Source organism: Ambystoma mexicanum, chromosome 5p, assembly GCF_040938575.1.
Source record: "Ambystoma mexicanum isolate Mex_15411 chromosome 5p, UKY_AmexF1_1, whole genome shotgun sequence".
NCBI lineage: Eukaryota > Metazoa > Chordata > Amphibia > Caudata > Ambystomatidae > Ambystoma > Ambystoma mexicanum.
In genome coordinates this window covers 784950659-784978528 of record NC_090930.1, presented here as the reverse complement: position 1 = coordinate 784978528, position 27870 = coordinate 784950659, and the positions used below count along the sequence as shown (strand labels likewise).

The 27870-nt window shown below is 47.8% G+C and overlaps 1 protein-coding gene across 4 annotated transcripts in view; it reads left to right on the top strand.

The window, feature by feature from the left end:
• The window catches only part of TRANK1 (tetratricopeptide repeat and ankyrin repeat containing 1), a 2632183-nt gene that overhangs the window by 407420 nt on the left and 2196893 nt on the right, over positions 1–27870 (top strand). For 3 of the 4 annotated variants that reach the window (XM_069613200.1, XM_069613199.1, XM_069613198.1), the window contains one exon: positions 14941–15072. In XM_069613200.1, the coding sequence (XP_069469301.1) occupies positions 14942–15072 (131 nt within the window). In that variant the 5' untranslated portion in view covers position 14941. The remainder of the gene's footprint in view (positions 1–14940; positions 15073–27870) is intronic. The other variant, XM_069613201.1, reaches the window with a different exon arrangement.

Here is a 27870-nt window from a genome sequence, read left to right as displayed (position 1 = left end):
GAGGCAGTGATAACGTTACTGCTTAAGGCAGGAAAACCCCCGGAAGACTGTGGCTCATATAGACCTCTATCGTTAATCAATACGGACGCAAAACTATTAGCCAAAATACTTGCCACAAGGTTAACACCTTGGATGCCATACATGGTCCACGAGGATCAGGCTGGATTCATCCCCGGCAGGTCCACAGCCTCTAACATCAGAAGATGCCACGAGGTCATAACCACGGCACCACCGGACCTGCAGGCGATAGCTGTATCATTAGACATGCGTAAAGCTCCATCCCCCTCCTTAATGCTCGCTCCATCCCAGCAAACGCCACAGATATCCAGGACCTTCTCACCACCCACAACTTGGACCTCCTAGCAATCACAGAACATGGCTCCACGAGGCATCTGGCCCGCTATTTCTTTACCGCTCCCCCACGGATACACCATCTTTTTGCAAGACTGCCAGCACACAAAAGTGGGGGAGTAGCCCTTATAGCCAAAGAATCCCTACTGCTCAGGCAAATTAACTCTTCTCCAGATGGGAATATAGACTCAATCTCCCTCAAGCTCTCCTTATCGCCCAGCTGCATCATCTCGATCCACATCATTTACAGACCCCCTGGTCCATCAGCCGACTTCCACGAGATCTTACTACACCTCTTTGGAAATAACCTAAAAGCCTATACCAAATCCAGTCTCCTTGGCGACCACAACCTGGGATTCAACAATCCTGAAGACCCACATGCAACTCTCTCGCTAAAGCCCTAAATAGCATGGGGTTCCTACAACTAGTCAACAGCCCCACCCACTCAAAAGGCAGCATCCTAGACTGGATCGCGGACCATAACTGGTCAACCTCAGTTAACTCAAACTCTTTGCTCCTGGACAGACCACCATGTTATCCTCTTCTGCATCCCGAAACCGACTAAAAGCAAAACGCACACCACACCATTACCACCCACCTTTGCTAGGAGCTCTCGCAGACTAACCAAAGAGAACTTACTACCGTATCTCGACTCTCTGCTCTTCAGACCCCCGTTATCAAAGACCCCATCCTGCTAGCGGAAAGCTACAACATCACTCTCAAGAATGCTGTTGAATCCATAGCTCCACTATCCAAAAAAAATCAGTTAGACATGCCAACTCATGGTTCACTGCAGAACTTCTCGAATTACGTGCCTTGAAGCGCATTGCGCTCTCCAAATGGCAAACAAACCCCCATGAATCCACCAAAAAAGATTTCAATGAGATAGCTACTCAATACAAAAAAGCCATCATCCTTGCCAAAGCCATCTTTTTCAACACCAGAATTACTAATGCGAAATCGGATTCTAAGGAGATGTTTGCTATCTTCAGAGAACTAGTAACACCAGCTCCCATCACGAAAGTCATCTCTAAAGACGAACTGTGGTGCTCTAGCATACAATCAGCTATGCTCAACAAAATAAACCTCCTGCAGAGCAAAATCAGAACTAGCCAAAACCCCCCTACCTCTCCCATACCTACTACTCCAACCACTAACACTCCCACCTCAGTCAAACCCTACTTGTCATTCAAAGACATGCACATACCTGGAAGTTCTCACACTCCTCAAACACATCAAACCCTCCAACTGTAAAGGTGATGTCTGCCCTGCCATTATCATCAAAGACTGCGGAACCACCCTAGCTCTGTTCCTCACTGCATTCATAAATGCCTCTTTCACTTCATGGTTGGTCCCCCCCTTGCCTTAAAGAAGCCTGGGTATGCCCGCTTCTAAAAAAAAAAACATCTCTGGACCCAACCTCCCCTAACTACCGTTACATCACTACAGTACCATTCCTACTTAAAATTCTGGACAAAGCAGTTTACATTCAAGTCCAACAGTTCCTAGAAAATAAGTGCATTCTAGGTAAGCTTCAGTTGGGCTTCCGTCTGGGTCATGGCACCGAATCTGCCTTACTGGACTTAACAAATATGCAAAATCATGGAGGAAGGGAAACCAGCACTACTACTACTCCTCAACCTATCTGCGGCATTTTACTTAGTGGACCATAAGACCCTTTGCCGAGAGCTCACTACCAGACCCAGTTTTCCCATAAAGCTATTGCCTGGATCTCCTCCTTCCTCGAAGGAAGAGCCATGAGACTGTTCTCAGACCAGGCATGCGCAGCACCCACCACCATTCACTGTGGAGTCCCCCAGTGCTCTTGTATCTCCCCCACCTTTTACAATATTTTTACCAAACCACTCTTTTACATCCTGGATGCGTTCGGCAACCACACGCAGGTCGTCCTCCCCTCCTCTTTGGCACCTAAGATACACATGCTAAAGCACTAGACACCGTCTACTCCACCAGCCAGGCCTGGAAAGTGTCCAACGGCCTCTTCCTAAACGGGGCCAAAGCTGAAATCATTCTAGCTGGTCCCAAGGAAACCCTCAATAAACTCAACAGCCAGTTTACCTCCTTCATTGTCGACAACCCTCAGATTCCTATCACAGCTTCTGTTAAGAAACTGGGCGTATACCTTGACTCGACACTCTCCATGTCACACCAAGTAAACTCAATCGCTTCCTCAGCAGCTTACTCAACCAAGCTGATCAATGCAGTTAAACCTTTCTTATCTACCCAGAACTGTCTCTCCATTGCCAGAGCCACTATAGGGTCAACACTAGATTACTGCAACCTCCTTCTAGCAGGCACTTCAGCAAAACATGTAAACAGACTTAAAATAATTCCAAATTACGCTCTCCGCATGGCTCTTAACATATCTAAGAGGGAACACGGCTCAGGTGCTAGACGCGCCACACACTGGCTCCCCGTCAAAGAACGCATCCATTTTCAAGACACTTGCCATTACACACAAGTGGCTCACGCACCTTACCCCTACATATATATCGGAGAAACTAGTTGGAGCTGGCTCCTTCAGGCCCACTAGAGCACACTATGCCAACTAACTTTACACCCCCTTGGCCAAATGTGCCAAGGCTGGCGGAGCCTGCTTCCCCTTCATCGCCTCTAGACAATGGAACGCCTTGCCACCCGCACTGAGGATTAAACCCTCATACTGCCTTCCGCAAAGCCTTGAAAACGAGGCTATTCACCTAAAAAAAAAAAAAAAAAAAGAATAGAAATAAAACGCACAAACACACCCCCCCACCCCACACACACCCCCATCACTGCTAGCTCTTATGTGATGGTACATTATGATACGTTACTAGTAGTAGCCAGTTCACTTCTAACCCTTGAACCACCTACAACGCCATGTACTAATTTCTTATTCCACTGTAACCAGCAACGCTTGTACATGTACTTGTCGTTCCCCTGTAACCTTTACAAAGCTTGGACTGGCTATTTCTGTTCATTCCTCTGCAACTAAGAAAGCCTCCTTGTAACAGCGCTGCAATACCTAGGGCTGATTTGTGTGCTTTATAAATGTAATAGATAAATACCTTAGTCTATTTATTCCACCCCCCCTGGAAAGCAAAACTCAATATTAACGTATTAGAGTTTAAAAGCTAGCACTGTACAGATTCAAGACACTGATGAATCACAAGAGCGGACTCCTCGGACGTGACAGGGTCAGGGGCTTGACCCCGTCATGGAGGGAGGAGACAGACACGCCTCCCGACCTAGAGTAGGCAGCCTACCAGGGTTTATGCCAGGGCCAATCCGGTCCCAGAGACAGAGTGAGGGAGCTGGGAGAACCCCAGTTGTTGGCCCTCCCACCCCCCATTGATTGTTGATTCTGGTACCACTGTCCTACACCCAATGCCTCACACCCTCAATTCTGGCCCCAGTTGTCTTTGCTTTATTTCTGAACTACATGTACCATCATGCCATGCAGCACTGAGATACACGAACAGACCGCTGGAGAAAGCCGACCGCACTTTCTGGATTCTGACACACCGGCGACTGTCAAAGCATTACTCACCTCCTCTCAAATTGACGGCCACCATAGAAAATAAGATACTGCTCGAAATACTTTGCACAGAAAGGAGTTGGGGCTAAACATGTTTTATGTAGCCTTGCGCTAAAATGACCCAATCCAGGGGGAAAAGCTAAATTCAGATTGAACCCCAGCATCAGGGGGAACGGGGACTCAATGCAGGGAGAAGGGAAGGACAGAAGCAGGAAGTAATGGATATAAAGAGCAACTCCAGGTGAGGGTGTTTGGGTGAGGTCAAGAAGTGGACCGAGAGACTAGGCTAAGGATGTGGACCGAGAGACAAGGCTAAGGATGGAAGGTTGGAAGGTAGAACAGAATGCTGAAGAGTCTGTGGGGAAGTATGATAAAGTTGGAGGTGAGTTATTGTGTGGGTACCAAGTGAAAAGAGTGTAGCTGTGACTGTGAGTGAATGGTAGTGGAGAAGGGTACAAAGGTGAAGTGTTAGAGTGTAGAGGGCGGAAAGAGATAGTAGAGAGAGACTGGTGTGAGAGTGAGAAAGGTATTGAAGAAGGGGAGTTTGGAGGAAGTAGTCAGTGGAGGAGGGAAGTAGAGAGAAAGGAGAGGTGTGAGAGCAGGCTAGAAGGAGACGTGGGAGCCGGTTCATGAGAGGAAAAGAGAGTTGAGGGAGTGAGCAGGCCAGAGGGAGATCTAAGTGGAGACAGGAGAGCAAGTAGGAGGAGGAAGTGGGAGTAGGGAGCCACAATCAAAGGGAAAGGTAAAATTGGGAGTGAGAAGGAGAGTGATCGTGTGTCTGAGAGAATGCAGACACCCTTGGAAAGCCCCAGAGGGAATACGCTAGATAAGGCCTTGGCCCCCTGTCGCCGTCGTAAATGGGCCAGATTCGGTAGTAGTGGTAACCAACCAATCGCTGGGATTTTCCCTATCCTTGGGTGTTCTGGAATCCTGGTTAAGGGTGGATGAAACCTACAAGATTGAGGGTCCAGTTAGGAAACACTCAATAATTGTCTAGTGTACCGGCAGTCTTGAGAGCATCACCAAAGTCCTCTTTAAAGTTCTGTTATGTAAAAAAGTGAAAAATCTATTGGACATTTGAAATTACTAAGGCCATCTGTCACAGGACAGGCAACATAATGATGTTCTCTCTGAACGAACAAGGGGCCACTTAAAGCTATCATAAAAGTCACAAGCAATTTGGTGGCGTTGTGCAGCCAGACACATTTGGTTTAAAGCTCAACGTTTTCCCGGGAGTGTAAAACTGTTAGCAACAGCCACAGCAGGCAAGAAATGCAGCAGAAATGCAAGCAGAAATGCAAGTAAGAACTAAACAATACGCCACTCTAACAGATTTTCAAAACCTGGAGGACACAAAAGTCAAAATACTAAGGTTGCTCATTATCCTCTAGGGTATTGCCGCAAAATACCGGGAAAAATGCTGAATACGCAGTTATTGCACGTTCAGCATGAACTGAATCCCGGATCCCATTATACTAAACGGGGGTTGCGAGGGGGTCCCCCACTCCCTGTGTTTGGTATAATGGGATCAAGGGTTGCGGGGGTGTCCCCTGCTTCCAAGGCGAGGAGTTCGGGAGTGTGGCACCAGAAAAAGAAGAAAACAAAGAAAAAAGGACCCTGCAACGTAAGTCGCTGCCTACATTAGGGGAAGGAGACTTAAGTCGCAGGAGACAGACTAGGGCACTGAGAAGAGACGTGAATTCAGGTAAGTCTGAGGAGGCAAAGGTAACTAGGGTGGAGGGGTTGGGGTAGGGGAAATCAGCACAGTGTGCACAGTAATCGCATAATATCTCTATCATAATACCTGTGCATGTGTGAGGGATGGGACACACTGATATTTCTACTGTTACGAAAGGGGTGCACCAGGGATGCGTACTGCCCCTCTTGCTCTTCTGTTTATATAGTAATGGTCTCTATGAAAGCTTTGTTCAGACAGGAGCTGATGTCCCAAAATTGGGGAATGAATACCATGTTACCAATATTGTCTTATGTCAATGACCATCTAATTAGCTCGTACTCTCTGTGCACAGCAAAGCTGATTTCAGACTACACAGCTTTTATGAATAGATAAGACCTTCAGATGAACGCAGAGGTAAATTAGCTGTTATGGAGTGCTATAGGGGAAGACGGACACCTAGAATACCATGTATGTATTAGTCATTAAATGACTATCTAGGTGTGCGCTTTCCTCAGTTTTTACCAGAACCACTTATTTTCAAACTGACTAATAGATTTAAACAAGATTTGGGGGAGGAGGGAGTATCCTGGTTCATGTTCATGTCTAGGTGCACTTGCAAAATATGGGATGTCCCTCTTGGGCTATGCAAGTCACACTGACATCCTAAGTAGTAGAAAATGATTTTTTCAAAAAAGTACGTTGTCTGCCACTGTCCGCATCAAACCATGGGGTGCATATGGCGCTTGACCTTACTCGCATAGATTACGATTAATCCATGCACCCAATTATTCATTGGATCTGTCTGGGATAATGCGAAAGCGGAACTCAATCATAAAGATACTTTTAGCTAAAGGTAAGGTATTGGATATACTATGGCTGCGGCATATAAAAACTAGGCTCACTGAAATGAAAACACAGTCACTTTTTTGCGCCAGACACTTTAGACAAACCCACAGCAAACCAACAAAAAAAAGGATGATTGCCCATATTAAAGAACGCAGAGAGAAGCTTGAGCACTCTAAACCATTTAATCTCAAACAGGCAATTATTCTGGCATGCTTGACCCAAAACTGTTTGTTATGGGTAACTCACCCAAACCAAAGAATCCATATTAGATGGGCAATGTTTAGCAGTCTTCCTCTCACAACATCATTTTTAAAAAAATTAAAAGGTTTTATTGATTTTTCACATTATAATAACAACTTACAAACTGTAATCATTGACAATGTCGAAATATGCCACTGAGATATACGATCTGCTCTGGACGGAGGGATCGACATCCTATTTGTAACAGAAACCTGGCTAGACGACAATTACAAGATCACACTCAACAACTGCTTACCTGAATACTTCAAATGCGTCCAATCAAACAGAAAAACCAAAGAGGGGGAGGGCTGGCAATCATTCACAAAGAACACCTGGATATCAAACTGGAAGACCCACTAATCATCGATAAATGTGAATCCCTAATCATACGTCTAGCAGTAACATCCAAAACAAACTTGAAATTCGTACTAATATATAGACCACCAACTTACGATGCAACCTTCGTAGGTTCCTTCACAGAAGCAATCACCGTCCTAGCCATCAAACACAATCACCTGATAGTCCTAGGAGATTTCAACATCTGGTTCGAAGGAGAAAGCACAACCATACAAAAATCACTAACCAGCCAACTAGCAGCAATGAACCTACAACAACTAGTCAAAGGAGCAACCCACTCGGCAGGGCATACACTTGACGCAATCTTCACCAACAAAGTACTCCTCACCACGGCATCCCCAATTCAAATACCCTGGAGCGACCACCTCATCATCCCCTTCGTAATCAAAATGACCAGGCCAACAAACAATCAACCGGACAAAACAACGAAAACCATGAGAAGAAATTGGAGGAACCATCAAAAACTCCAACCTGCATGAACTCCTGGAGCTCAACAAACCTCACCCAACATTCATGGAAGAAGATGACCTGGACAAAAAGGTAACCCTGCTGCATTCCTGGATTATAACTACTATAGACAACATCTCCAAAGAAAAACCCTTTACTTCTTCTAATAAACAGTCTATGGCAAAATGGTTCACCCCACTACTGTGCACCATGAAAAGGAAAAACCGAAGACTAGAACTTGATTGGAGAAAACAAAATGATGCGGCGAACAAACTGAAATTCCTACAACACAACCGGGCTTACAAAAAGGAAATACAAAAAGCAAAGGGGAAACACTACGACAACCGAATCTTTGAAGCACCAAACAACCAAAAAGAGCTCTTCAAAATCATAAACGAAATCAAAAACCCTCCAGGATGTAACAACACATCAACTCCGTCCACGAAACTCTGCAACGACCTCGCGGACCACTTCAAAAACAAAATCACTAACATCCAATAAACCATTCAAAGCAGACCGTCTGATCTGACCACAACCCCAACCTACACCCAGGAGGCGCACCCAACCAAACTACGAAGCTTTCCAGAAATATCAGTGGAGACATTCGTCAAACTGGTGAATGAAAGCAACAACTCGGGGTCCCCCGATGACCCATGCCCACCAGACATATACAAATCAATTCTTAAACAAGGAATGCCCATGGAATATCACAGGAATGTCCTCAACCATTCAATCGCAACTGGGAAAGTGCCACAAGCCTTCAAAACTGCATACATCAGGCCACTACTCAAAAATACAGCGGGAAACGTAGAGGACCTCTCCGACTACAGACCTATCTCCAACATCCCATATACAGCCAAGCTGCTCGAAACGTACATATACAAAACGACCCAAGAGTTTATAGAAGAGCACGGCCTACTAGACCAGGCACAAGTTGGCTTCAGACCACTGAGCGGAACGGAATCAGCTCTACTCTCAATATGGGATGATCTAAAAACCAATGCAGACTTGGAACAACAGCACTGACTTGATACTCCTAGACCTATCGGCAGCATTTGACACAGTCCACCATGACACCCTCATAACGAGATTAGAAGCAGACACCGCCCTACTATGGATCAAATCTTTCCTAACAAACAGAATGGAAACTGTATGGATGAAACCCTTCAAATCCAGCCCAAGAGATTCCACCTGTGGAGTACCACAAGGATCATCCTTCTCCCCGCTACTATTCAACATCTACCTGTATCTACTTATCAGAATCATCAAAAGCCACGGCCTCACCTGCTACAACTACGCTGACGATACACAAATAATCTTCAAAATACAAGACAACCCGGAAAGAAACTCAATGCTAGAAAGCTGCCTCTGCGATGTATTCTTCTGGATGAACTCCAATTCCCTCAAAATCAACCCAGGCAAAACTGAAATAATGATTGTCACAAAAAATGGAGGAGAAAACCAATTCATCCCTTGGCCAAGGGAACTCGGGACTACCCCAGCACCATCTGCGATTGTAAAAAAAAACCTGGGGGTTCTGATGGACAATAAAATCACGCTAGAGCCACAAGTAAACGCTCTCCTCAAGAAATGCTTCTTCCTCCTGTGAGCAGCAAAGAAAATCTTACCGTTCCCATCGTTCGCCAACAAAACGACCACCATCATCGCCCTTGTCATGTCCAAAGTAGTTTACGCCAGTAGCCTATAGCAAGGCATTCCTGAACGACTCCTAAAAAAAACTACAACGCATTCAAAACGCGGCAGCCAGACTACTTCTGAAACTACCCCGAAGAGAACACACCGCACCAGCGCTGAAAACACTACACTGGCTACCAATAAAACAATGAATAAAATTCAAAACAATGTGCATTACGCACAGAGCAGTACACAACGAAGGCGCTGAGTTCCTAAGAGACAAACTGCGCATACATCGACCAACAAGAACGCTCAGATCAAGCATGGACATCCGCCTGGAACCGAAGCCCTACAACAAAAGAAAACTTGGAGGATCCTCCTTCTGTCACCAAGCCACGAAAACCTGGAACGACCTTCCAAAGTACATACGTAACACTAGAAGCCACCTATTATTCAGGAAATTACTCAAAACCTGGCTCTTCACGTCATAACTAGAAAGACTGGCCACAGGGGCACCGACATACCAAAAAACACCAACGAAAGTAGAGCGACCGCGAAAGGAACCGATCAATCAATGGGAAAAGCTGAGGTAAATATCCCACAGCATACTAAATGACCAAACGGGAGACATTTGCAATACGACCAAAGACAGTAAACATAGCAAACTAAGACAGAAAAACTTGAACAAATCATGAAGAGGACATGGACCTAACTATGACCTTCCCCATCAGCCCTTGGAACAAATCATAGAGAGGGAAAGGAAGCACTGCATCACGGGCCGAAGGCAATGGGTGAGAAACCGAATGTTTTATCACTACACACGGCCCAGCAATACAAAGCAGGAAGCACAATGCCCCACCACACAAACTACAACTAAGCAACAGTCTCAAGGATGTTCACCCCACGGAAATCAAAGAATCAGTCGCGACAGAAGGATACGAACGTCTGAATACACACGCTCACCAAGACGGATCCACTAGGACAACACTTCAACATGACCGCAACCCTGAACCACTCAAATCCTTAACTGACCAGGGTCACACTAGATCACCTAAGAATAGATATCACCCACCCAGTCCCACACCTGAAGATTAGATTCAGACGTACCCACCAATCCATACTATACTCAATAGGATACAGTTGGACCAGCGCAACACCACCAAATCGAGTCGGCCACCAGGAACCAGCAACATCCGAACCCACAGCAACATCCGAACCCACAGGTATACAACTCTAACGGAATCGTAAGTACCTGAACCTGGATACAGACCCCACTAACCCAACCCTCAATCTTCTGCTTACTTAAACCCACACAAAGCCACACAACCATCTCTCTCCCAGCAATCCGCACGCACTTTACCACACCGCATCAGCAACACATAAACTTTATCCACAGCACTCGAGGCCTTCATCCGATCCGATACTAGCACCAAAGCCCAGCACTCGGTGTCAACCGAGCTGAAGCTGCCAACAGCACACCACATCTCCCACTCTCCTTCTCCCCTCCTCCCGACTAACCCTACCCCCACCCTTCCTGTTTACAGATCCGCCAGAGCACCTGGGGACCAATTCCGTTGGTGACAGTGCGCTATACAAGTACCGATAACATAACATAACAAGGTTCACATTAAATGTATGGCTACTGCTCCCTCCCCCCAACAACTCCGCCCACCCATTCCAGGCTTACATTGCACCCTTCCTCTGGCCTTTCACTTTACTCATCGTCTGCCCTCCAAGCTACTATTTCAGCATGTCCTAAGGTCTCTATCGAGTCCTGGGTACCCTGATCCGAGACTACCAGAGCAACTATCAGTTGCCTCCTTCCCTCCCTCGCCTTGTTCTGTGTTCCTATCCATCGATTCCTGCCACACCACGGTCTCAGCGTTGGCCCATTTGACCAAATCCCTCCACCACATCTGCACTGCTGGTCTCGTTTCTACCTTCCGTCCGATCGCAATTCTACATTTTGCCGATATATACGCTAAATCCTTTAGTTTGCTCACATGTTTATCACACTTTAGTCTTGGGAAGCCTCCTAACAAACACACCTTGGGGGATCCCACCTCCAGGGTAATCCCTGCTTTTGCCAACGTTTGGGCCACCTCCTCGCAAAATCGACAAATCTCTGCGCACGCCCAGAACATATGCACTAGATCTGCATTCACCTCCCCACATTTCAGGCAGGTCTGTATATCTACTTGATTGAACTTGGCAATTTTATGCGGGGTCAAATACGCTATGTGAGTCACATATAGTTGAATCTGTTGTAACTGCACATTCCTAGACACCCTTTTGTGATACCCCATAGCTCTGTTCAACATCTCATCTGATATTTGTTTTCGTAAGTCTTATTCCCAATTCTGCTTTATCTGTCCTCTCTCCCCACCTGCCTTGGACATCAGTAGCTCGTAAATACGTTGACATCTCGTGTCCCCTTCCGAAGCATCATAAAATGTCTCTATAGCCTGGTAGATTCTCAATCTTTATTGCCTTCCCAAGTCCACAGATTTTAGCGCTTCCTCTGGGCACCACCCTTTGTGCTTTGTCCTTGCAGTCCCCTCTGAACTGCTTCACTAAGTACTCTTGTCCTGTGCCTGACCTTGCTTTCAGTTGACACTCCGTGTTCAACTTTGCCTGCTGCGTGCTCCTAACAGACCCAGCTTGTCCTCCTCCTGGGCGGCCAGTTGCCAGCGATCAGCTCAGGGTGCACACAGGCTGTGCATCCACCGTCCTGAGCAATCTTCACCAGCAGGGTTTACTGTTCCTCCACTGGCGTGTTTGTTGCAATTCTCACATGCAGCAGGGGGCCCACTGGGGAATTGGCCTGTGTCCTTCTTATCTCACTGGCACACACATTCCTAGGCTTGTATTGTGGCAGCTGTAATAAAATGGCCCAGTTACAGCGTTTGGTCTGTGCTGTTTGTCATGTTTTGGACCATCTTGCGTGTATTTTCCGCCTAGCAGTATCTCAGCTGTCTTGCCCGGCTCCCACGTGTACTGGGGCTGGGCATCCATATTCGCCTCTGTTCCACGTTTTCCCGTATTCTTATCCAGCTTTATATTCATGCATACCCACTGTACCAGCTCCCTGGTGGCCGTGCCCCTCAGCAAGCGCTCCGTGTATTCCTAGCTTCAGTAGTATCTTCTTTTTCGTGTCGGTTTCACGTTCACTGAAGGATGCTCTCTGCTCTTCATTCGTCTGCTACTGTATCTCCATAGACTGTCTTTGCAATAATGTCCACTCTGTAGTAGGAGGGATTTTGTTACGGGCCATATCTTACTCTTGACAAAGACCACCACTCTAGGGTATTTTGATACAGTCAGTTCCCTTCTGCCCCTGGCTTTGCGAATATGCTCCGTGCGCTCGGAGCTGTGAATTCAATCTTGCAAGCTTGTTTCTCAACCAGTTAGCTCTGCGAGGTTGCAAGCCCCCGTCGTTACTTTCCCGCCGTGTCACCGTTCCATGGACACTGTAATCTTCACTCTGGTGCCTGCATATTCATTACGAATCTCCAGCTGAAACTTCACTGCCCCCATGGACTAGCCGTCTGCCCCCATTTCGGTCCGACTCTCACACTGGCGTTGTTAACTCACTCCTCTGTGTTAGCCGACTGCACTTGCCAGCCAGGGCCCGTCTTTGTTTGGCCACAGCGGAACACTCCTTACTTCATTGTAGTTGTCTCACAGCTGATTCCTTTGTTCCCCAACAGCCACTATCTTGCTCATTCTGACGATCGACATCTGCAAACTACTACAGCTCGCAGTTCATGTTCCGTGCTGAGATTTTCACCGGAGTTACAACAGTAACATGCTCTGCAACTTCAAGTTTCTATAGTTTCAAGTTCGCCCTTCACAGCTCTCTCGGAGCATGTGTAAACGTCAGGGTTAAGAACGGATCACCAGGAGCACCTCAGGAGCACGTCCTATTACGTGGCCATGTTACCACGCCCCCTCAGAGCAACATCATTCAGGTCAGGCAATACTGCAGACAAATCCTACCTGCTGTGGCTAGTTCCAGAAGAAGAGTGAAACCATTTTCTGTGTTTTGTTTTTGCCCTGTCTACTCAAACATTAGAGTTACTACTTGGAATCCTATATTGAGAGAGGTAGGTTTTGCCCAATGTCGCCCAACTTTATTGTACTTATGATGGGCAGATTCCCCTAAGGTGGGCTGGTCCTTATCGGATCTGAGACCAGCTTTGCACAAAAGAAAAACACTATTAGCACTTTTGGGAACTATTATTATTTTGATTCTTTTAACCTTATTTATTGAGTCCGTCTGTATTAATATGTATTTGTTTTGACAATTAAATTGTGTTGTATTGTTGTGCTGTTTTTGTGGATTTTTTTTCTCCCCAAAATGATCATGAAGTAGATTTGAAACACACAATTTCAAAAGATTAGATCAATATACCCAGATCTGTTTTCCCTAGGCACTGCTGTGTGGATGACATGGCCAGGTACCTTTGCTTACACCCCCCACCCCCACTCCCAACTCCTTTGTTACTCTGGGTGATACACAAAGGTCTTGAGAGCATGAATCTGATAATTCATCGCACCACCATGGACGAGACAAAACTGGTATCTTCCCCTACTCCAATTGGCGGTTTTTCACTGTTAATTGTGTTGAACTGATACATGGGGACAAGAAGTCATCCCTGTCTATTTTGCTTCTCTCGTCAGCTATAGTTGTGACCCTGCATTAGCGTCCAATTGTCTACCTCCAGGCACAATCCAGCCGAGTGGGGAGAAGGGGGCTCAGAGGGTTGAAATCCCATGTTGATGTCCTTAGCCCTTGACTTTCCATCTGGAGGGCTCAGACCCACCAAGCTCTAATAGGGTGTATGGGAAAGACATTGTGACAATCATCTTCTGCGCAGTTTGCCACCTCTGCCCGATTACGTGTCTTTCTGTGCAGGACCCTGCTTCCTACTGGGCTTTGTGAATATTTTAAATACAATTTACCATTTAAATACTTTGAAGAGTTTATTTTTAAACCTGTTTGGACAATTAATGTAAATAAAAAAATAACCACCCCCTTTTCATGAATATGTATAAGCCAAAGAAGCTGTCCACCATGGCATCAACCGTTCTTCTTGGTGGTATTTAATTGTTCAATACTTCATGTTGTGGAACGCAAAGGGTTGATTCCATCTGTTGCTTTTCCTATGCCTTGCATAATAGGAAAAAGGCATTTTGAACTCTTCAGCAGAGGGTCTCTTTTTAACCTAACATTTTATTTTAAGATAGTATTGAACAAGGCCTTAGTTAAGGAAATGTGGTATTTTGATACCTTTCTGATATTGGAACCTTGAAATCTGGTGTGTGCTCTGCATTCAGCACTTATATACCAACTCAATATTTGTGTGCCCCAAAGGTTATCTTTGCAAGTCACCTGGTTCTTATGTTTGCATTGTTTTGTCCCTGGCCTATGCCCTACTTTGCTCACACCCTCCGCTATTGGCTCACCACTTGTCATCTTGGCCCTATTTTACATACACACTGCCAGAAAATAAATCCGCCATCTGTAGTGTTAATCTAAAGTAATTTCTGATTGAAGAACAGGGATTTCAATTTCTAACAAATACAAATATTAGTGAAACAAAAACTATATATTGTGCTATGTAAAACTGTCACAAATGCTTGAATTCACATTGCGGTCTGATATGTTTTGCTGCCAAGTCTGAACCCCACACTCCTGTTTCAGATGCCTTGCCACACAGAGCCACAGTGGGTCCACATTAATGCAATGTCAAAACAGGCATTCTAATATAAATGTTTCTTCTGATAAGGGTGGAATGAATATCATTGGGCTTATGTTGCTTTTCCTGTTGCCTTTGTTTTACAGCATGGATCCGTTTTCATTTGCAGAAGTTCTGAGAACTGCTGGGAATCAGGACTTCAAAGGTAACCGCTATGCCTCTGCCATTAGGAGGTATGAAGAGGCAATCGCTGTTCTTATTCAATACCAGCATTTGAGGTAACTATGGACAGTCCGTTTTGATGCTATATATTTTGAACTATGTAAAACAAGCGTAATGGTGCTTGGTAAAGAGCCGTTTTTGAAACATTATCTGCTTGCTTTTTTTATTTTTTATTCATCCTCCTGAATCGTGAAAACGACTCAGACATCTGAAATTTTACTCTATTCGTTTCTCTGCAGGTTTCATTCGTAGTTTATGAACACGTTGACCTATCATTGTGCCTGTGTCGATTGACTTTTTTCAGTCTATTGTAGTGTAGACCGGTACAAAAGTGCATTGGAATAGAGAGCAAAAATATGCCTTAGCATCTGTAGAAAGGGGCGAGTGTGTCTGGGCATAAAACGTATGTATTTCTGAGGCTTTTGGATAGGCTTAGCATCCCATGCTTTGTATAGGCTGACATCTAGTGGCTGGTGCTAAGCATTACATGATTTATTTTTGGTTTCGAAAAGGGAAGTCGGGGGCGTTCCTGTAATATCCCTACTGTGACACATAATATTAAGACTTCTATTTACCATCTACTCGGCCGTCATTGCCGATACCTCCCTATGCAGCAGAATGGCCGCAGCTTCGGAGATCGGTGTTCAGACTGCAACTCCAGGTTTCGGCCTACATAGTAGGGGGAGTGGGGGTAGACACACTTTATAGTTTGAGGAGAATATCTCCTTACATTGCCTAATTAGTACATTTAATCTCGCTGTCTGCCAGCTTTTGACATGGAAATGACCCCTTTTAAATTCTGTCCCACATGTAAAAAAAAAGATTGTGTGAAAGACACATACAAGGTGCGTAATTATTGTCTTCCTAAAAACCACCGGAAACATAAATTCTGGTCGTATAAGGTCTACAAGCCGAAGACGCTGAAGGATTAGCTGTCGAAACGCTGGGCGGCTTTCGCAAGTAGGCTGAGGCATCAACTGAATACCCAGTTGGTGCGCAGGAATCCCAGCCGAAACCGGACAGTCCCGGCTTCAAGTCAAAAGTTGAAGAGATTTCAGATCAGGAAACTGATGATTCCCATCGGCCAGTTCCCAGTTCCGAACGGCAGGCATCACGCACTGCTTTGGAGGCTTCCCCTGGCAACAAGGCTAAATACTCTCAATCCATACATGGTACTCCAGCATGTCGCACGTGAAAACATTTTTTGGGGTAATTCATAGATTTCAGCGCAGAGGCAGCGCACGCGAGCAGCGCAGAGAGGGAGTGTGCGCCAGCCATGTGCGCTAAACAGCTTTCTGGTGCACCGCGTATTCATGAAATTGCCAAGGCATTTTGAGCGATGGCGCAGAGAACATCCCGCTGCGCCAGTTACGCCCCCAAGAACGCCCCTTGCGCAAGGAAAAACCATTGAAATCCCCAATGCAGCACAAAGGGGCGCGCTAACCCTGGACCAGCTAACAGGGCCGCTACACTGCAATTGCGCGAGTGGGTTACGAGTATTCCTGGGGTGCGCGGGATGTTTCACACGCGATTACGCTGTCTGAGCGGGGTACGTGTATTCTGAGGGGTGCGCAGGTACTTTCACATGCAATTTCACTGTCTGAGCGGGGTATGTGTATTCTGAGGGGTGCGCGGGTACTTCCACACGCGATTCCGCTTGCAGAGCGGGGTACGTGTATCCAGTGGGGTGTGCGGGAAGTTTCACACGTGATAGGCCTTGTGCGAGCGGGGTGCCCAGCCTAAACGCCCTAAAAGGATCACCACAACCAAACAACAAGCTGTTATCATAGGGACCGCCAACTCACTCCCACCCCACCCAATCCAAGAACCACCCCCTCCTTCACACATCAAAGCAGCACTCATTAATGCACGGTCTATACCGGCTCACGCCACAGAAATACATGACTATATTACTGAACAACAACTTGACCTACTTATAGTGACGGAAACCTGGCTACACCAAGCTACCGGACCCTCACTCTCTATTGCCATTCCTCCAGATTATACCATCCTTAGGACTGATAGAATGAAATCAGTAGGTGGGGAGTAGCTATTATTGCTAAAACCCATCTCAAAATAAGAACCTGCATTATTGAGAACCCAGACGGCTACGAAGTCCTACTAGCCAAATTAGCTACTAATCATAAAACTACTATAAACATAATAACCATTTACAGAGCACCTAACGCCAAATCCCAACCAGAAATAGATATACCACTTCTACTAACGCCACTAATTAAACCAAACACAAAATGCCTATTCTTAGGGGACTTGAATTTAGGATTCAATGATACCCAAGAGCATAAAGCAGAAGCACTACACAGTGCACTCAGACATGGCATTCACACAACTAGTGAATGCCCCTACCCATACAAAAGGGAGAACATTAGATTGGAAACTACCACTCAATACCGTAGTATCCATAGACTCTATCAACCCGATTCCTTGGTCAGACCATCACAGTATACATTTCTCTATTTTGTGCGACAAACCAGATCTACCTAAAACTGTTGTTGAGGTATCTTATGTAACGAGAAACATCCGGAAACTTACAGCAGAAAACCTCAACCCTCTAATAGCCACATCCCTTAACAACATCATCAATACTGAAAACCCCGGTGCCCTAGCTGAAACCTATCATAATTGTCTAACTAGCACAATTGATACCCTAGCACCTTGTGGTAACAAAACCAAGCGCAAGGAAAAAAATTCCTCCTCCTGGTTTAACGAGGAACTCGTCTCTCTGACGGATCAAAAGATCGCTAGAACACCAGCTAAATAAAACCCATACCTTAGAAGCTATGTAAGCTTTCAACTCTGCAAACAAAATCTATAAATCGGCTATCATTGGACATAAAGAAGATGCCTTCAACACCAGAATTAGCAACGCCACCTCCGATAGCAAAAAACTGTTCACTATACTGAAGGAGTTAGAGAATCCGATTCCTATAATCAACCCAGTCCAACCAAGTAAAGAATGGTGCAACACCATCCAAGATGCCCTGTCTTCAAAAATCTAATTATTACAAAATAAAATCATCTCCAGAAGAAATCTCCTAGATGATAAGCCTCCTATGTCTAACCAAATCTCAGTGATCATAGAAGATACCACCCCCCTTCAATTTTACACCAGTCTCCTACGATGTAGTACTTAATACTATATCCAAACTCAAAACTTCAAATTGCAAAGGAGATAACTTTCCAGCACACCTAATCAAATTATGCGCCCCTACTCTCACACCCATAATCACTAATTTTGTGAACGCCTCCTTCCATAATAATCAGGTCCCAGCCAGCATTAAAGCGGCATGGGTCACCCCCCTACTAAATAAACCGACATTAGATCCATTAGTGCCTACGAACTACAGGCCCATAACGACCGTCCCTTTCCTACTTAAAATCATCGACAAAATAGCCTACAACCAAATATAATCCCACCTCGAACAAAATAACTTACTAGGAGCTAAACAATCTGGCTTTAGACCCAACCACAGTACGGAGACAGACCTCTTGGACTTGAAAATCCAACTGGACTCCATTAGTGACTCAGGCAAATTAGCCACTCTGCTGCTACTGGATCTATCAGCAGCATTCGACTTGGTAGACCATGACAAACTATGCGACACCCTAAAAACAGATTTTAATTTTTCCAGTAACGCTACTCAGTGGATCAAATCCTTTTTAACGGACCGCACATCCAGAGTTGCCATTGGAAACTATACAGCGGACCCCATAATAGTACCTATAGGAGTCCCCCAGGGTTCCTGCCTCTCGCCCACCCTTTACATTGCATATACTAAACTCCTTTTCTCGGTTCCTGACGATATTGGTGTCATCTACACTAATTTTGCAGATGACACCCAGATCCTCATCCCCATTACAGGGGACTACACCCAAGATACTGACACCATCAATAAAGTCTATGCCATAATTCAAAATTGGATGGCAATAAATAGTCTCTGCCTTAACGATGAGAAAACGGAGGTCCTCATCGTGGGCCCCCAAAAAAGAATAAGCACCCTCCACTCTAACTACTCTCACATCAACATTGATGGTACACAAATCCCAGTACTCAACCAAGTTAAAACGCTTGGTGTTTATATAGATGCCAACCTCACCATGCACAAACAAATGGCAACTCTCTCCTCGTCCACAGCCAACACAGCCAAACTTATCGCATTTAGCCGGCAATTTCTTACCCCAACAAATTGCATAACCTTAGCCAGAGCACTGATTTTAACAGAATTGGACTACTGTAACATCCTCTTCCTAGGAACCTCCAAAACCAACGTGAATAAACTCCAACCTTTACAAAACAAAGCCCTTAGAGCGGCTCTAGGCATAAAGAAATCCAATCATATTCCTAGCATCAGAAGAGAAAATCATTGGCTGCCAATTGAAGCAAGAATCATCTTCAAAACACTCAGCACAGTCTACAAATGCATCATCAATAAAGCACCCAGCTACCTCAATAACACCATCAAGAAATAAATCTCCTGCAGGACATTGAGATCTAATAAAATGGCCCTCTTGGAAGTTCCTCATTACAAATACAGTGGAGGAGGAGGAAGTAGATTCAAAGTCCTAGCCCCATTGCACTGGAACGTACTACCCAGTAGTATCAAAAATGAGGACTCGCTACCAAGATTCAAAAAAGCACTGAAAACCTGGCTTTTCAATAAATATTAACCCTCACCAGTCCCCTCCACCTTAGTACCAGAATGCTTCAGATTACCTAATTTCTTTGAACTAAAACACTAAATGTAATCCCATGGCCGGCATTAATCTCCAGGGGTCACCTCTTGATCTGCAACCAGTGTTCAATCAAAGTGTGACCTACTACTGTGACCGACTGTACCTTAGTATAAGAAAGTTGACCCCATGACGTATTGCAATTCAGGATGAAAATGTTCTTTATGATTGTAACTATAACACTGTATAAAAATGCCACAATGTATATGAAACTTCGCCGTGATACCCACGCGTCTGGGCGAGTAACAAATGTAATAAATAAATAAGTGTATTTCTGGGGTGCGCAAGAACTTTCACACGCGATTACGCTTGCAAAGAGGGGTAGGTGAATTCAGTGGGGTGCGCGGGGTGTTACACATGTGAATTGACAGTGTGGGACCTCCCAGGTGTGCCCTCCACCCCCTCCCCAGCCCCTGCAGGCAGCCCACACCACAGGGGACTACCCTGCACCCCTGGTCATGTCCTGCAGGCAGCTCATCCACCATGGGCATGCCCCCCAGCCAGCCCACATGTCACCTTGCACTAGTGATCACCAACTCATGTCCCTCTGCACCCCCACCCATCATTGACGGTCACCTGCCATTAGGTCCTGACTCATGTCCCCCGGCACCCCCACCCACCCAGCATTGACGGGCACCTGCCAGCAGGCCCCGACTCATGTTCCCCTGCACCCCACCTACCCAGCATTGAAGGTCCCCTGCCAGCAGGCCCTGACTCATGTCCCCCTGCTGCACCCCCACCCACCCAGCATTGACGGCCACCTGCCAGCAGGCCCCGACTCATGTCCCCCTGCACCCTGACCCACTCAGCATTGACGGGCACCTTCCAGCAGGCCCCGACTCATGTCCCCCTGCACCCCCACCCACGCAGCATTGACGGCCACCTTCCAGCAGGCCCCGACTCATGCCCCCCCCCCCAACACGTCATAAAGATGCACAATCATGGGCCTCATGTCCACCAAAATCCCACAGCACGCCACCCCAGTCTTGAGGGGCAATCAAGTCCTCAATCCACCCCACACTGAAATGCCTATTCCATGACACAAACTGAAAGTCAAATATGCACATTAATACATGTCCCTCACACACACACACTGGGTGCCAGTGATTGTCTAAATCCACTTTTTTACATGCAGCAACCGAATGAGCGAATACCACACATGGAAGAAAGAAATAAAAATGTATTATGAACAAAATGGATGAAATGAAAGCATAAAAAATATTTCAAACATGAAATGAAATGCATGTCCAAAACAGAATAAAAAAACACATGAAGAACCAATCCAAAGTGATCAAAAACAAAATCTGTCCAAACTCTCTGTGAAATCCAAAGGAAACGTAAATTGTAAAATCCATTGATCCATGGTGATTAAAAAAATTAAATTCTCTCATAAATCCACTGTTCAACTATGTACACCGATTTCATCCAGGGTCCATGAGCCCAATGAAAGAAATGAAACCTATCCAAAAAAAGAACTATATACAAAAGTGTGGGGCATAGTCCAATCACCCCAAAATAAAGGAAAATGAAAATGAAACCTAACACTACAAACTATATACAATGGGGGCAGGCTAGTCCGACGGCTCACTTTCCGATTTCCCGGGCCAGGGCATCATCGAACTCCTGGTCTATGTCCTGGAGGCGGGCCTCTTCCATGTCCCCGAGGTTTCGCAGGGACGATGCCATGTTCAACTCCAACTCCCTGCGAATTGCCTCGAGGCACTCGGCCCGCCTCAGCGCCTTGCGCATGGAGTTCTCCGCCCTGACCATTGTGAGCCGTGCCTCTTCCGCCCACCCCCGCTCTGCATCTATGGCCTGACCCAACCGCTGCCACACGGAAAACACTTGCAATCCAGGGTCCTCCTGCCCTCCGGCCGATGCCTGCCCCTCTGATGTTGTTGGCCCCGAGACATTATCGCTCCGAACTTGAGCCTGCTCCTGCCGTGCATGTGCCCTGCCCGTTGTTGCCTGCATGTCATCCACCTGCTGGTGTCCAGTTGTTGGGGTGGCCACCCCTGCTGGACCTCGGACTCCCGACTGTGGCAGGGATGTGTCCTCCACCAGCCTGGCCGCTGGGTCAGGGACAGCTCCACAGGGTGCCTGGGTGACACTTGGGCAGGAAGATGGCACGGAGGACGACCGGCAAATAGGGAGTTCAGTTGAGGGCGTCGGCAGAAGCTCCAGCACACGGAGGAACCCAGCACTGGTGACCCCGCCCAGTAGGTTGACGCGGTCTTCGAGACATTCGAAATGACGTGCGCAGTCCTCGCGAGAACCCCGCATTCTGAATGTCACGAACATGCACCGCTACCCCACCCAGGACAGGCTCAAGCCGGTCCCGTCTGCAGGGAGAGGAAGGCAAGTTGCTGTGAGGCTATCCCCTCCCTGAAAACGGGTCTGGACAAAGGCATCCCTGCTGGTGCCGGATGATGCAGTCACAGGATCGGGAACAGGATTACACACAGGCTCCTCTGCAGTGGCCTGTGCTGCCTCTTGTCCCTGCCCCTGGACTGCACCACTGGCAATAGTGGAATTCCCCCCTCCAGGCCCTGTGTGTGTGACTTCGACAGCCTCCTCCTCAACCAAACCCCCCACCAACCTGGATGACTCTGTGCCATCTTTCTCCGTAGGCCCCTGTGGGGTGTCAGCTGCCCCTTCTGCTGCGAGGAGTCCACCTATGACCCCCACCTCTTGGACCTACCCCCGGCAGCTGCGGCCGCAGAGGCGGCACCAGACTCCTCACTCTATGACGAGATGGCAACCTGGGAGGGGAGCTGAGCCTTGCCTCTCCGGCTGGCGGTGGGATCCCTGCATGTGTGCTCCACAACACCGTCACCGCCCTCTTCATCAGTTGACGCTGCAGACAGGGCGAGACAGAACACAGGCATCAGGGCACTGTACAATGGTCTGATACACACATGACAGTTGAAGATGAGTGGCAGTCTCAAACTTCACACATGGCATCACACTCCCCAACACATCATTTCTAGCGACACACACGCGCAAATGAACAGGAATGTTGCAGCAGCCAGCACTATCCATACACATACAACACCATGACCATCCGAAGGTTAGCCTGACGTCACATGCAACACAGGGATTTGCAAACACATGCACACACGCCACCAAACGTACATGCATCTGTACATCTACGACACCTGTTGCAGTGAAATCCTTGGCATCCATGTCACATCTGCCAATCATCCTCCTACATGTCAGTGTCACATGCATCCATGGTGTATCACAGTGGCACACATGTCAAATACCCTCACACACACATGTACACCATGCACGTACATGAAGGTGAAACCCGCATCCATGTGTCACATCCCAACCATGCCATGGTATATACACAGATATGTAAACATGTGTGCACCCCAACATGCATTTGGCCATAATGCTTTTGTACACATACACCGTTGATGTGCCTCACACATGACTGACTCTCATGCGGCAGGCTCATGTCCCTGTACATACACATCCATACATGGGCCTTCCAAGACATATGTGCAACCTGCACACACCTGCCACACTTCAACATGCACAGCATCCAATCAGTACGCATGCACACTTACTGCTCGACTCCGGACGGGTCTGCCTCTCAAGGACCTGGAGGTGGAGCGCTGGGTCTATACGTTCCAGGACCCTCATCTGCATGTTGGTAAGGCGGACCCGGCGCCCCTTTCCATGCTTTGCCTTCAGGAGACGCCGGGCCTTGCTGAGGGTCCTGGACCTGAAGTCCTCCCAGCGCTTCCGGACATGTTGCAAGTCGCGAGCTGCCACCTCCTACAAGTTGATGGCAGCCACGATGTCTGTCCAGATCCTCTTCCATCCTTCATTGTCGGCGCGTGAAATTCCAAAGAGGGCATCATAATGCCCCAGGACTTGCTCCACCAGGATACCAACTTCTGCAGCAGTGAAGCTGGTAGCCCTCTGCCTCTCTGGCTGGGGGTTGCCAGTGGTGCCAGATGGTGTTGTGTCCAACATGGCAACCCCCGAGGCAGGTGTGGGTGGGCAACTGGGTCCTGGGGCTGGGCTGTGGAGCAAGATGGTACTCCAATCGGGAGTCTTCTGTTCCAGCAGGGGTGGTCACAGCAACTGAACCCCTGCAGATGGCTGACGTGCAGGCACCAAATAGCAGGGCACGTGGCCAGCAGGCAGGCAGGCAGCAGCAGATGGCAGGTGGGAGCATGCTCAGGGTTCTAGGGGGCAGTAATTCGGCCTTATGGGCAGGAGCGTGGTCTTCCGTGTGTTGTTGCGTGGCCCGCTTGATACGGAGTGATTTGGCACGTGAAAAAACAGCACGTTGGCGTGTAATTCGAGGAAAGCACCTTAGCGCGTAAGCGTGCCTGTGACGTTACACGTACGGGCGTTTCCCACAACACGGGTACATGTTTATTGTACACGTGAAAAAACTGCACGTCTGGGTGTCACTGCGTGTGATTGGAGGAAAGGCCCTTAGCGCGTAGGCGTCTAAGTGACGTCACACGTGTGGGCTGGCTTAAAAGGTACGTGTAGGACGCCATTTTCTTGTACGTGCTGTGAGCGGGTGATTCTTGTACTTCTTGTCAGTTTACACGCGATTACTTCACAACGGTTCCAGTTCGTACTCCCTGTTTCCTCAGACTGCGTTCATTTCTTCTTTTGGCGGGCGTGTTGCCAACACACACACGTGCATCTTATTCACGTTCTTTTTCCGGGCAGACGGTGAGTCGCACACGTACTGTTGCCCCTGTGTGTCGCGTACCCCTTCAGAGGTCATTGTAGGCTGCGTGTAACACGCGTAAGCTTATTTTTGTGTTTCTGGGTGCCACAGCGTAGTGCGGATTCATTTTTCTACGTACGTGGTCTACCAGGGGTTGCGTGCACGTTTACTTTTGTTTTTGGTGACCCATCTTCCCCCAGGGGTCACAGACAGCCTTTCTAAGAGCACTAGGGTACAAATTCCATCTAGTACCCTACCCCTTTCGCCCCAATTGCCCAGGACAATTGTTTACTGCAACTCCCATACGCACAACAACATCAGTGCCATGGTTGGGAGGCGACCAAGTAGTAAGGGAGGGAAAGGTGGCCGACCTCCAAAAGGTGGGCTCGGTAGGGGACGTGGCCAGGATGTGCCGGGTGCCCCCAAGAGGCCAGTGTGTGGAGGACCAAACGGGGCCACCTATGCCCTCCCCAATGGTTGTGGGAAATGTAGCTGACACCATCCCAGCTCAGCCCTTCTTAAACCGGCCCATATTGTCAGCTGAACCGGCACAGGATGACTCCCAGGCTGACTTCCAGGTCACCAAGTCTAAGCCACGTGTGGCGGTGAAAGTTGCTGTCACCAGGCCACGTAGATCTGGGGCAGGAATGTCATCTGCTGCCCCAAGTAGCCAGGGTGAGGAGGCTGCAAGGGCAGCTGCAGCTCAATCCACCCCAGCTCCGAGTCTCCCAGCCGGGACAGTGTCGGTCCAAGTCCATCACACCAACGTTGGTCCTGCCAACATCACCCTGCAGCCAATGCCTGCACCGAGACATTTGGTCATGGTGCCTTCGCAAACTTACAGTACCCAGTCCACCTGCGCTTCTGCCCCTACCAACCAGAGCGTCGTAAGCCACTCAGGATCCGCACCACCTTCCAAGAAGAAGGGTGCTCTTGCACTACAGGCTGGGTCCCCAGATGCGGCTACACACTCCGGCTCGTCAAGGAAGCCTAGCTTCAATGACGCCAAACTAGATGCACTTGTGGCCTATGTGTTGGCACATAGCCGCAAAATGGTGGTGACTGCAGGGTGCAAGACTACGCCTGCTCAATGTAGGGCCCACTGGCAGACCATCGCGGACCACATTAGTGCCCTTGGATTTGTGAGGCGTACAGCTGATGATTGCTACAAGCGGTGGAATGACCTGAAACGCAGAGCAAAGAACAAGCTGGCTTCCAATCATGCCTCTACTCTGTTGACTGGTGGTGGGTATCCACCAGAGGACGACCAACTCACTGAACATGAGTCTGTCGCTGGAGGCTTCATCACAGAGGAACAGATCCGAGGCGTGGGAGACCTACCAGATCTTGAAGCATTGTCCGGTGAGTGCCCATGCTTGTGTGTGTAATCCATGTGTATGTTGCTTGGGTGATGTGTTCTGATTGAGTGCCAGGTGAGGGCGTGTAGTCATGACTGTTATGGGTCACTCATGTGCGTCCTCCAAACCATTCCCCGGCCTTGGTTTTGGGTATGACCGTATCCCTTCTGACCACATTAGACAATTTGCACCAGATTACTGCAGTTGCCCTTCAATTGTCATCTTGCAACAACATTGTTCAAAATGTTTTCCTGTTCATTCAGTCTGATTGTTTCAATCCTTGCCATTTTCACGACGCATTTTTCTGCCCTACTGCCACATATGTGACATGCTTCTTTCATAGATTACAGCCCACAATGCCCCATATTTATTGCCTTGTTATGGGAACGATTTAACCATTCAGGCTGATTGAGTAATGGCTTGCACACAATCATTTTTTGGCCCTGTTTGAATGTAGAATATGACTGTTTGTCTTCTGTCATGTTGAAGTGACCAACCATCTGCCTGCCATCACTGTGTAATTGAACACTGGATGTGTTGCAGCGTGTGGCACATGTGTATTTTGTCACACTGTTTTGCATGTTTCATCTCATCATCTCCATCTCACATGGATGGGTGACAGTACTCATTCACTACCATATGGCTGTAGTTGTCAAATGTACCATGGCTATGCTACGTGACATCTGTGTGATGGCATGTATCATGTATGTGTATTGGACATGCCACTCACAGGCTAATGTGTGCTGCCACTGCGATCCAGCATGCTGCACATGTGTTGCTTTTCCATCTTGGAGTCCTCAGTGTGTGCTTTTTGCCTCCCCTTCCAACTCATTGACAGTGCATGCATGCCAGAGTTATATTCATGTGGGACATGTGCAATTTATGTACTGGATCTCTGTCTCGTCAGGCCTATGTGTGTGCTATGGTGCTCATGCCTGTTTCCATTTGTTGTCTTTCATGTTTTTGCAGGTGATGAGGCACTTGATGCTCTTGAGGAGGGGATGGTGCACACCCAGGAGGGATCTCAGCCACAACCGGGCCACAGTGGAGGACGTGGGGTGGTGGTGGGTGAAAACCCAATCCTCCTGCAGACCATACTGTCCACTTGTGTCTCTGGGTACACCTCCGGAGACCTCTATGAATCTGGTGCTGAATTGGACAGTGAGACATGTGTGCCATCGCAGGTGTGTGTTTCTGGCAGGGATGCTGTTCTGTCCAACCCACCTGCACCGGGGGTGAACCCTCTATGGGGATGTCAGTGTTGGAAAGTCCGCCTGTGGCGGTTACGGATGCAGGGTCACACTCCACAATATTTGCTCGTGTTCCTGGGCCAGCAGATCAAATGAGGAATGCAGTCCTGCAGCCTCAGCCAGTGCCAGCACAGCAAGGTACAGATCGCCTTGCCCCAAACAGGTGTGGTGCCCGTCAACGCGGTGGCCGTGCACCACCAGGCAGTACGGTGTGGGAGAACTCCATCTACAGTATTGCAGCACAACAGGGAGCATCGTGTGAAATGATGGTTCAGGCAATAGATAGGGTGGCTACTTCCATTCTCCCCCCTGAGAGGCAGCTTGAGCTCCAGCAGACATGTTGGCGTCCAACAGGGACCGAAGGGCTGGACTGGAGGCTCTGTGCAAAGCCATATCTGTAGAGTCACAGGCCCACAGGGAAGCCCTGAGGTTAGAACACGGATTCCTCAGAGATACTCTGGGTGAACTTGAGGCTTCCCGGAATTTCAGCTCACACGTTCACTCTCAGCTGAGCTCCAGGCAACCTGTGCGGAGTACCGGGCATCACGCGAGGCCATGCAGGCAGAAATGCAGGCAACCTGTGAGGTGCTGCATGGGGATCTCCGTACCATCATCCTGCAGAACCAAACCTTCCAGACCCGCATGCTTGCTGCCATGGAGGACCATACCAGGGCTTTGCGTAGGCTGCCTCCCATATCGCGGCCACCTCCTGATTTAGCAGCAGAGGGTGATGAGAGCGACGGCAGTTCTCCCACTGTAGCGTAGCCGTGCAGGCCATGAGCCCATAGA